Genomic DNA, 12,690 nt, shown 5'->3' on the forward strand with positions numbered 1-12,690 from the left:
TTGATGAGTTTATATTTTAAAATTATGCATGATGATATGAAGTAATAATGATTTTTATAATTTATGGATTATTGATCTTGATGAAACTTATTTTTTGACTTTAAATGATGATGTATAGATTTGGCATAAAAGAAAAAGGGCATGCTTCTATGAAATTAATCAAATTGAAATAGAAAAAGGGGAATACATTTTTCTTGAAAATGTCTTTATCAAGATTTTTTAAGAGATTGATGAATCTATTTATATCATTTTTATAAATCTCTTAAGTGATTTTGATGATTTAAATTTGAACGAGTTTTATCCAAATCATGATCTTGATTATTTGAGATTTCTTATGCATGAATCAAGATATTTTATCATTTGATCTCCTATATCTTTGTTTATTATTTACTAACGAGAAGTTTTATCTAAATCATGATCTTATATTCTCGAAATTATAACTTAAAATTTTCTTTATATGAATTAAGTTCCCATACTCGTTATTCTTGTATAATTTTTATATTTTATTAAAAAAAATATTTATCCAAATGAATCATAATTTTTCTCTTGATTTATCGGAATTCATGACTTAAAATTTTTTTAAAGATCTTTTACTATTTGATCTTCTAATATTTCTTTTTATTTAAGAGGAGATTTGTCAAAATAAATCATGTTTTTTAGTATTCACATGATCTTTGATATTATATCTTTCCTGATATGATTTTCATTATGTATAATTCCTTTATATTTATGGTTGTATACCTGATTTAATGCTTATAGCATTGATGTAAAAGGAAAAAATTTGTACCATTGTATTCTTCTTTTTTTTTTTGACAATAACAAAAGGTGAGAAAAATTGGCTAGCTTGAACAATTCAAGAAAAAGCAAAAACTTGTAAACTTGCAAAAATTCCTAGCTTGTAAAGAAAGAAAAAACTTGCTAGCTTGCTCATCTCAAAACAGAAGTAAAGTTCGCTAGCTTGCACATTTCAAGAAGATGTAAAAACATGCTATCTTGCACATCTCAAAAGAAGCAAAAATTTTGTTAACTTTCATATGTGAAAAACTTACTACCTTACTAGCTTGCATATTTCAAAAATTTGCTAGTTGCACCTTTTTCCTTTTTGTTAATGATAAAGAGAGAGAAGTTATGATGATAATATGAAATTATACATAAAATACTCATGATATTATAATGATGCATACAATGAGAAATTATGATAATTATACATGGTATGATGTAATGTATTTTGGTATTTTGATACTACGATGATTTGAAATATTTATGATTTGGAATGATGCATGCAATACTCCTAATTTTATGATGCATGGATATGAAAGTCAATGGTTATCATTTTATAAAATTCAATGATTATCATTTTATAGAATTTAACCTTATTTTATGATGGTATATTAATAGGGAGAGTTTAGTTTAAACTTTATCATCAATTGGTTATCATCATAAAAAAGGAGGAGATTGTTGAATATCACATTATGATAATGAAATCAATTGATGAAGTTACGATCTAATATTCATTTGAGTGACGCAAGATTAACCACGATCAAGAAAAAATAATTCAATTAAAATAGGAAGAATCATACGTTGGGCTAGAGTGGAACATATCAGAAGATTGGATGTTAGGCCAAAGGACTAGTCGATGTGCCGAAAGGGCTTCATGCCATGAGTTCGGGTAGCAGATCGAAGGATCGGACATTATGCCAAAAAGATCGAAAGTTGCAGGAGTCAACATGCCGTTAGGCAATACACCGAAAGAAAAGATGATACGCTGAAGGATCAAATGAAGTGCCGGATGAACCAATGATATGCCGGATATCATAAGATTTATACTTGTAATCATATGTTTTTAGATCAAGTTAGTTTAGGTCTAATTGAGTCAATTTTTGAGTGAAACAATGCTAACTCAATTAAGGGTCTATTGGGCCTGAGTTAGGACTATTTTGGGCCAAGTGAAATGCTCATTCAGTGACCCTTAGCGGCACAAGCGGTGGCACCTCCAGGGTTGGCGGTGGCACCGCTTGAGGCTCGGCCTCCTAGGTTGTCTAGGTAATGGTACCGCCTAGACTAGCGATGGTACCATCCAAACACAATCTCCTAAATTATGTCAGGTAGTGGTACTATCAGACTGGACAATGGTACCATCCAGTGTTAGTATTAGACTGTTAGACTGATAGGTGGTGGTACCACCCAATGTTCGACTGATAGGCGGTGGTACCATCAGTTGTCGATCTAGTAGGTAGTGGTACCGCCAATACCTCGAAAACCCAAGATGAGATTGTTTTGGCTTCAAATTTGAATCAATTTGGGGCCTATAAATAATACACATATCCTTGCTCAGTTAGAGAAAAGAAATTGAGTAAAAAATGGGAAAAGTATACTTGAGAAAAATTATGGAATCGATTTAATCTCTTCCTCGTATAGTTAGAAGTTTTCTAAGGGAGGAGTAAGGTCTAAAAGAGAGATACAAAGGTTCTCTCTTGAGCCTGTGAAAATGAGAAAGAGTTGTAAAAATAGTTGATCTTCATTTATTGAAAAAAGATCGATAGTGAAATATGGGAGCCTCGAGTGAAGAGGAATCGGGAGTGGATATAGATCGAGACGACCGATCCATTATACATCTTATTTGTATTTACTTTATATTTTTTATTTATATTACAAAGTGATTATTTACTCTTATTATGCTTTCATATATTTTTAAATTAAATATTTTTTGATATGATTTTATTGAATAAAATTTTTAAATCGACGTAATTTTAGGAAAGCATTAATGTATCCTCACCCTCTCTTAATACCAAAACAGTCCTAACAGATACCTATGTTTCCTTAGGAGGACTTAGGCTATTGATCAAGTTTTTTTTGGAACACTATTAACAGCATCAACAAGGTTGTGAGGGATTTTTTATGGAGAAAGAAAGAATGTTCAAATAATTTGCATCTTTTTGCTTGGGACATGATTACTAGGATGAAAATTGATAGTAGATTAGGTCTCAAAACTACCCTTCACAACAAAATAATTAAAAGTTTGCTTAATGAGGAGGTCAACTTATGGATACTTGTGGTTAATGGCAAATATGATTGTTTTGATTTATGGGCTAGCACTAGACCCAAGAAAGCTAGTTTGGCTTGGAAGTTAACTCTTAACTGATGCTGTTGAGCTTTGTTTGCAAGGACAATTGGCTTTTTCAATATATGTTTGAAACTTACTTTCTTTAATATTGATTTGTTACTATTTTGGGGTTAACTAGTCTATCAAATTTATTTGATTTAGATCATTCATCAAAATATCTAAGTTGAAATTATTAATAATATATTTATCAAATCCTTATAAGTTAATCTTAATCTTATCCAATTTCAATATGGGACTAATCAAGAGTGTTGAAAATAATCTATCTAATAAAAACTTTATGATTTTTGAGTTTTCATTGTAATTATTTTATAACTCATTTGGAGGGCTAAGAATGATACTGAGGTTCTCTAATAACAAACTCATATATAATAACATTGTATACACTAGTATAGCTTATTTATGGGATTGTGTGGATAATAAAGATTTTAAGGTGCAAGAGGAAATGTTCTTGGGAGTCCAATGGAATCTATCGGAACAAAGGTGACATAAGTTAAAAAAAACATACCACTTGAAGGTCAATAGTTTTCAATGAAGCAATTGCAGTTAAAGAGGGTTTATATGCTACTAATAAACATGGTTTGTAACACCCGATTAGTCCTAGAAATAGGTAATAACTATGATTGATTTATATGGATCTGATGAGTGTATTATATTAATTCTCGCTTAAGTATTTTGGTCCGTGATTTAAGGATTAAAATGAAATTATTGGCTAGTTAACTTATCAAACTCGGGTCGTGACATAATTTGCGAAAGATCTGATGGAGTTGGATTCCTTAACTATCGTACAACTTATCAATCACCACTCCAAGCCACAATAACATTTAACAAATATTTTAGATGTTGTAGGATAATAATGCTATTCTTTTATTTGCATGTTACATATACGCCACTTAGAGGTCAATAGTTTTGAATGAAGTAACAAAGAGGATTTATATGCTACTAGTAGACATAGAATGTGAGAGATCTTGATAGAGTTGGATTCATTAGCTATTGTGTAACTTATCAACCATCGGTCAGAGCCACCATAATATTGAAGGTATGATATTAGGCATTGCATTTTATATGGCAGTCCTTCAATTTTCGTTTCTCCATACATCTTCTGCTACATCTTTAGAAAGTATGATTAAATGAATCACTAAATTAGATTTTATATATATATATATATATATATATATATATATATATATATATATATATATATATATATATATATATATATATATATATATGTGTGTGTGTGTGTGTTTGTGTGTGTGAGAGAGAGAGAGAGAGAGAGAGAGAGAGAGAAAAGTCCTATATTTTTTAGTTTCTTTCCTAAATGACAAAAAAATATTTAGGCGATGTCTAGGGAAAAGCCCCCAATTAAAACTTGTTTGATGTTAAAGCAAAAAATATTGTATTTATTAAAATTACAATGATTTTAATAAAATTACAGGATTTCTTTTTGATAATGAATCATACCCCCATAACCTTCAAAAATATTGTATCAATTTAAATTCTTAAAAATATTAATTATTGATTTTATTTTATTTATTAAAATTTAATAAAATATTTTACTATAGAGTTCTTACGTGACTTTGAATGAAAATTAAGAATATTTTGATATATTTAATTATAAAGGATAGTAAGTTCTTTTTTTAACATCACCTTAAATTTAGGCCTATAGTTTTTGAAAAACATAATAATATTTATTTTATTTATTAAAAATAATAATAAAAAGATAATCTTAGTTGCAATGTTTTTTTTTGGGATGAACTTACAATGTTTACATCAACTCTAATACAAAGTATTATAACTTAGCTTCAATTCAACTCTGGGTCAGGAGTATTATATAATTATTAATATAAGAATTTGAATGAATTTTTTTATGAATATTATGAAATTTTTGACATATGAGGACTCGAATGATTTTTTATGAATTTTATGAAGGTATTGACATATTTAAAAATATACGATGATTAAAATTCTATTTTTTATTTTATCTTAAATTTAGGTCTAAATAAATCCTTATAATATTTATAATTATTCTTATGAAGGATGACAAGAAAAATAATGACATATTATCGATTTGCAATATTTTTCAATGAAATTATAATGAAACATCGTAAACTAAAAATATTATAACTCTATTTGAAAACACTATAATATTAGGCCATTTTAGTCCAAATTGGACTTAGGCAAGATACCAATTTTTAAGGATCTTTGTATAAAAAGAATAAGCTCTCAATAGGAAATATAAAATCCAAAACCTAAGGCTTTCCCAAGGAAATTGCCCAAAATATTTTCACTATCAGCTAGCATAATTAATTTTACCATATTTCATATTTTCATCCAAATCTAGTTAGGCTGAACTCAATGCCAAATTGAATCGATTATAGTGTTTTTAGTTGTTGGATCAAAATTAACCGAGTTTCAATTAATTCAAATCCTCTAACCATAGTCATTAATTTTATTATAGGTTCTGAGGTATTATGAAATAATTTATATAAAAATTTAAGTTTTTTAAGATAAATAATTTATATAAATTATTTATATAAAATTATGAATGATTTGATATATTTTAAGGAAAACGACGATGATAATTCTAATTTTATCATTTAGTATTTAATTTAGGTATAAATATTTTAAAAAAATTTATATTATTTGTGATCATTTATTGTATAAATATAAAAAAGTAGGATATTATCTTATGTTAAGGCATATTTTATTTGTCCAATAGGATATAGATCTAGAGATAACTCAAGACCTAATCTACGATTATGTTAATGTCGGATGGTATCAAATTAAAATGTTCTAAGTTTATTTGATTTAAAATTATGTATCTGATAAAATTCCTTTCAAATAGTGGTATCAATTGAATGACCAATTTGTAAGAGTCAAATATACTTAAGAATGAGTCTCCCTAAAGAGTACATCTTATTCAATGTTAATTATAATCATGTTAAGTCAAACCTAAAAAATATGATATAATCATGAATAAACTCATACATAATATTCGAAGATAGAAGTTATGCCAATCACATAACGATCAGGTATTTGTTACGTGATATCGAGATGTTAATCATATAATATATTTATGATGTCGATTATGTGATATTGATGTGTACGTAAATAATCCTTCTTATGTCATTATGCCTATATGATTTGGCTATAAAGTTTTGATTAAGAATACCATGACCTCTACTCAAAATTTGGTTTTAGCCTATTGAGTATATTGATGGTAAACTCTCTTTTTTTTTCTAAGAATAATATTATTGTAATTTTTTTGAAAAGGGTAAGTTCTCCTTGTGGATGATAAAAAATTCAAATCCGGAGAAATCGTCCAAAAACCGTTTGTACGATAAACTATCCGGCATCAAACGAGGCACAAACACGTCACCTCGATCTCAACCATTCATCATACTTGGATCACATCCGTCTGATCGTGATCAAGCGCTAGCGATAGGATTCGAGGGCATTTCTGGTAAATCGAAACCCTCCATTACCACTGATCCTCTCTACGTACGAGCCCTACAGGATGAAGCGCTAGAAGCCCTAGCCACCCTATTTCTACCGGCCATCGGAGGTTTTGGTCTTCGAACCAGGGCATCTCTCTCGTTGCCCCACGCTGCCGTCGCCATGGGTCGCATGCACAGTCGCGGGTAATCTAATTCGTTGCACCACATCCCATCCCCTTCGCTTGTTTTTCGTCTTCTAATCTTCCATTATTTCTGCCGCAGAAAGGGTATCTCATCGTCGGCGCTGCCGTACAAGAGAACTCCTCCGAGTTGGCTTAAGATATCCGCTGCAGATGTGAGCCATCTCCCTCTCGTTGTACCTTCTATTGGGATCGTCTTCTAAACCCTGTCGATGCGCGTGATCTCTTTCTCAGGTGGAGGACAACATCTGCAAGTTTGCGAGAAAGGGGCTGAGTCCGTCGCAGATTGGTGTCGTTCTTCGTGATTCTCACGGCATCGCCCAGGTCAAGAGCATCACCGGGAGCAAGATCCTCAGGATCCTCAAGGCGCATGGTATTTATTAATTTCCACAGTAGCGATGTGTTTGTTTTCTTCCTCTTCGGAGGATTAATTTGTACGTTCGATATGTTATATTTGGTGCTGTCATGAATTGTTTGTGATTTATGTTTTGATGTGATGAAGGTCTTCAACCGGGTACTCCGGAGGATCTGTACTGCCTGATTAAGAAAGCAGTGGCCATAAGGAAACACTTGGAGAGGAACAGGAAGGACAAAGACTCCAAGTTCAGACTAATCATGGTGGAGAGCAGGATCCACCGCTTGACCCGATACTACAAGAGCACCAAGAAGGTCGACCCAACCTGGAAATAGTGAGTTGCTCTTACCACTTTGTTATATGCTTTTATATAATTACAATTTAATATTACAAAGAATGGAGAATTTTTCCCGAAATCTTACTTTTTTTTGGACTTTTTGTCACGAATGTAAGGTGCTAAATGTTTCCAGGTTGTAGCAATCCATAGTGTATACACCTAGGGTAACAAGTAGCACTCTCAAATTGGACTATTACTTGTATATGCTGGAAGTAAGGAATTGCAGAAATGTTGTCCAGGTTTTTGGTTCATATCTGGTCAACTTTGACATTGAAAATTAAATCTTAGGAGCTTTTTTTAGCAAATTATGATATTTGATACTACGTTATGTTCACTATGATATACATTATTAGAGAACTATTATCATTATACATCTTTTTGCATGTTTATATATGCACTAGCTTTTCAAATTATACTGTCAAAATTGGTGTTTGGCCTTACGTGGATAATGAAATTATTCTATAGCTGCTTATATCTCTTAAATTTAATACTCAGATGTTTCATGTTTTAATTATGTTACTTCATGTAAGCTACTCTGAAGTCGACTCCAATTATGTTTCTTGGCTCAGTGTCCTTTTTATTTACAGTGGGAAGAATAGCTGAGTGACTAGATGTAATAGTTCATTACGGTAAGAGGAAGGAAAAGGATTAAGATTTTAGCACACCTTTTGAGTCTTGAGGGATTGCTCTAGCTGTAGAGGCGGGTGAACCAGTAAACTTATACCAAGTTCAGTAACTGAATTTGCATGAGAAAACTCTAAATTTGTCCTTCCCTGTTTTATTTTTTGGTGACTACGTGGGCAAGCTTATCCTCGTGATGGGCCTCTATGTTTGTTTATTCTAGAATATACAATGAAATAGTATCTCAAGTTTGCCTAATTTTTCCATGAGCAAATTAGTTGCTAAGTTAGGTTGATTAATGACACGAGAATCAGTAAATTCGTCTGAAGAAATCTGTTTGATTTTTTTAAAATCTTACATTGATCTGGTAATTCAATCCACCTGAGGAATGATGATTTCATTTTATGATACTTCTGTAATTGCAACTGTCCTCGAAAGAGATGACATCCTTACTCTGTAGAGGAGTAAGGAGAGAAGGGAGAAGAGTAAAATTAGGGTAGGGAATTAAAAACTTTGGGCATAGACTTCAAATTCAGCGAGGAAGAAGAATAAAAAAAATCATTTAGATCTTATGAACCTCACTTTTCTGTCAAACCTTCATCTTTAATATATGGATTGGTGATATTAGCTTTTATATGTATATGCAAATCCTTTTATTTTTTTATTTGGAGATTGATCTTTTGCATTCTATTATATTTATCATATTTTCATGTAATGAGACATTGTCTCCAATTCTATCTACATTAATATGTTTATTTCTGCAAAAAATTGAAGCCTGAGGGGTGAAAAATGTATGCTATTTCTTGTATTAACATGTTTTGTAATTATTCTTTTATATCTGTGAGAACTTCAATTTAGTTGTGGACTTACTAAATTATATATTTTTGGTTGACATATAACATGCTATTTCTCCTAAATAATATATATGATAGTCAAATTGTGACAATATTTTGAAGTATCATACATATGCTATCATTCAGAACCATTGAGAAGAATTTGTATACCGCTGATGCAACACACTTAGCCAGTCCAATAAATCATGTCATGCTTTACGGTATTGATAGTTTACAGTAGAAGCCTAGTGTTTCAAAAGGAGATTGGTATGCCTCTTGTACGCAGTATAACAATCTTTGGGTCTAACGAGAAAATGCTTTTATGGATATTTTGCTTTGGATATAAACATTGTATTTAAGATATGTCAACCTGTCATCTAGCATTCCAGTCTCACTCTTTAAAGTAAAACATGTCAGTATGATTTTGAAATCCTTACAAGGGTGCATGAAAAACTATGTTCTTGCCTGTAGGCTCGGATGAATATTGAATTGTTTTCTCTTCCATCTTGTGTAATATGGAACTAAATTTTCCTGAAAAGCTTGAGTGAACTTATTATCATAGGAGAAGTACAGCATTTTTTTTTTCTATATGTCCACTTTAGGCTTTTACATGAACGCATGTGTTCTTGTAATTATTCTTGTATATATCATTGCTTTTCTACTGACGTTCGCCTCACTGCTTTGTGCAGTGATGCCAAGACTGCGAGCACTGTCGTGGCGTAGGATGCTTTTCTGAACTGCTCGAAGGCTCGATGAAGAACAGATGCTTTGTTTTGTTCTCGGGAGAAGAAATAGCCTTGTGATGCTCTAAATTGTCTTTTTGATCAAACTTCACCTTTGTTTTTCTAAGGTGATGAGTAGTATTTTACTCTACTAAGATGCATCATCAGGATTTGGTTGCGATAAATATGATTGATTGTTAAGCTGTTTACATGTTCTTTTACTTAGAATCTGGCTTCTCACGAATGATTGAATGTTTATCATCCTCTAGATGCTCGGAAGCAGTAGCTTAGCTCCCTCCTATCTGTCATACTGCATGTTTTGAGTTGGAGGCATAACATTATGAAGCATAACATTATGGATTGTACCTGATCTTAAGGAATTTTCGCAAGGATCAGATGTAATCGATTGTATTAAATGTTGGATGAATCTTTGAAAAAAAAATTGAACTTTAAAATATAATATTTTAGATGGTTTACTATAAAACATAATATTTTTAATTCTAATGGGAGGATTCTAATTTTGATGAAGTATCTTTCAACTCTTGACATCGACAGATAGACATTAGGTTAGACATCATAAAAATAATTTGCTAAATAGTTGACGTTTTGGGATTTTTTCCTTAGATTTGAATGACTTGTTTTATTGTGATGAAGATGATAATAGTGGTGATTATCTTCGAAAATGAATTTGTTGAAGAAAGATTATAAGAAAAGGTTGAAGGTGACATAAATCTTAATATTTATAATACATTAGATATTGATTAGTGAGTTACTGTGAGGATATGTATGATATTGTTGAACAAATATAGTGTGTTGCTAAACACACTTGTTCCAGAAGATGATCATTGTTTATACAATATTATGCTTGTTGATCTGGTATAATATTTGAATGATATTAAAATTATTTTATTTATTTTTTTAATATGGAATGATGGTCTAAGAATAATAAGTTTTTAGTGAATGGAATGAAATTGTCTTTTTCTGTATCTAATGTATATCTTCTACTTAATCTATCCAAAGAGAAATTATTGATTTGAAGGCATTTAGATCCAAATGGTATCTTACATATAAATATTTTTTATTTAAAGGATCAACCCATAAGGATTTGAAAGGTTGATGGTAAATTTGCATCTAAATAATGATGAGGAAGTGGTGAACTTTTATCATGTGTTATATACTTTTGCCTGCATATTATTTTGTTAAAGCAATTGTCGATTACAGTGATCCTTAATATCAACCGTTGATGATTTAAAAATTTTGAATAAATATAATTGGCCAACAACAACTCATTCATTTATTTCTAAGAGGATTCCAATAGTGACAGAGAAAATACATAGATTCAAAGAGAAATGAGATTTCAACTATTGGTTATTTGAAAAGTTGCTTACCCATATTACCAATAACTTATGTATAGGTATATAGTTTATAAATTACTATATCTTATTTTTTTTATATATAATATGATTTGATCGTCACATGTATTTGATATTTGATATGGGTGATTTTATAAGTATGTCCCATGCTTTGTAGAATATTCAAGATTATGGAAACGACCTATTCCCACAGTGTCTTGGAAAGCAATTAATAAAATGATATCAATAATATCATCTAATAAAATAATTATTGTAGCTTCTTTTGAAAAACTATACTAATAATCACTTTTAATTATTTGTAGATCATTAAAGAGTTAAATCTTTTGCTATGTGAGGCATGGTTATATTCTTAGGAGGTACAAAATGTTTGAGGTATTAGTAATTGAGGTACTAATAATTAAGACATGGTATGCAGTACCGAATGATACCGCTCGGTACGAGTGGTACCATTCAGTCCGACGATATACTAGTACGTGGACCGTTCGATGTCACTATAGTAATATAGTGCTATACTGTAGCAGTACTACAGTGCTATAGTAATGAAGAAAATATATAAAATTATTCGATACACCGATACCGTACCGTACCGAGTCAACCTTAAAATACCAATATGGTACGATATTACATACCTTGAATTAAGGTACCAGTAGCTAAGGAGCCACGACCTATTAAAGGATCATGCACTATTGAGATATATTTCTCATTCTATAGCAAGTAACTCAAACCTATAATATATATATATATATATATATAAATCTAAATACAAATATGCGACCTACAAACCTATACTAGCAAAATAGTATACACGTAGTTCCTATGAAATAAGGAGTCATAGGAAGAAGAAATGAAATCATGAGTCATAGGAAGAAAAAAGAGAAGGAGAGCTGCTGTGAAAAAGGAGACTTTGAAGATGAAAGTCTAGAAGAAATTAGAAAAAAGATAAGGAGCTGGACCCAAAAGAATTTGTGGATCTTCTCCATGCTAAAGGTACAAGTGAAGGTGAAACCTCGAAGGAGATGACTGTCATATTGAAAGTAAATTTGTAATAGATTTTATAAGATACCAAAAGTACAAGTGAAGCTTAAAATTCAAGAATAGTGCATATAGTATTGGACTAATCTAAATGACCTAAAATTTTTAGTAAATATTAGTATTGGATCTAGATGGACATATGTCACTAGTTTTTTTATTTTAGGAAATTTATTTATTATTTTTATGAAATATTCAGCTTGTGAACTATGCATCATTTTTTTTTTATTTTTGTCCAACTTTTTGTATTTTCACATAAATATTATAGATCCATGCAATGTTTTTGACATTTGAGCTTCTAAGTTAGTTGAAAGTACTTGTTAAAAATTTAGGCTAGAGAAAATATTTTCTAATATGTGATGTATTATTTTTACTCAAAATCTAAAAAACAAATATCGCATATTAGGACTAGTTCAATTGACCTAAAATTTTAGGAAAGAATTACATTGGATCTAGATGGACACATATCACTAGTATTCTATTTTAAAAAATTTATTTGATATTTCTATGAAATATTTAGCTTGTGAAATGAGTGTTTTTTTTTCTATTTTTAGCCAACTTTTTCTCGCTTCTACATAAATATCATAAATCGATGTAATATTTTTTGATATTTGAGCTTTAAATTGATATAAAATCCCTGATAAAAATTTTGACCGAAG

General features: G+C 30.5%; 1 protein-coding gene across 1 annotated transcript; it reads left to right on the forward strand.

The window, feature by feature from the left end:
* Positions 1-6,618: 6,618 nt before the first annotated feature.
* Positions 6,619-9,838, forward strand: LOC103973325 (small ribosomal subunit protein uS15). The gene is made up of 5 exons (XM_009387856.3): positions 6,619-6,765; positions 6,844-6,916; positions 6,996-7,134; positions 7,264-7,450; positions 9,597-9,838. Exons 1-5 carry the CDS (start codon positions 6,743-6,745, stop codon positions 9,628-9,630), a joined length of 456 nt encoding a protein of 151 aa, XP_009386131.2. The 5' UTR covers positions 6,619-6,742; the 3' UTR covers positions 9,631-9,838.
* The last annotated feature ends 2,852 nt before the right edge of the window (positions 9,839-12,690 follow it).

This window comes from Musa acuminata, chromosome BXJ3-1 (assembly GCF_036884655.1).
Source record: "Musa acuminata AAA Group cultivar baxijiao chromosome BXJ3-1, Cavendish_Baxijiao_AAA, whole genome shotgun sequence".
Taxonomy (NCBI): Eukaryota; Viridiplantae; Streptophyta; class Magnoliopsida; order Zingiberales; family Musaceae; genus Musa; species Musa acuminata.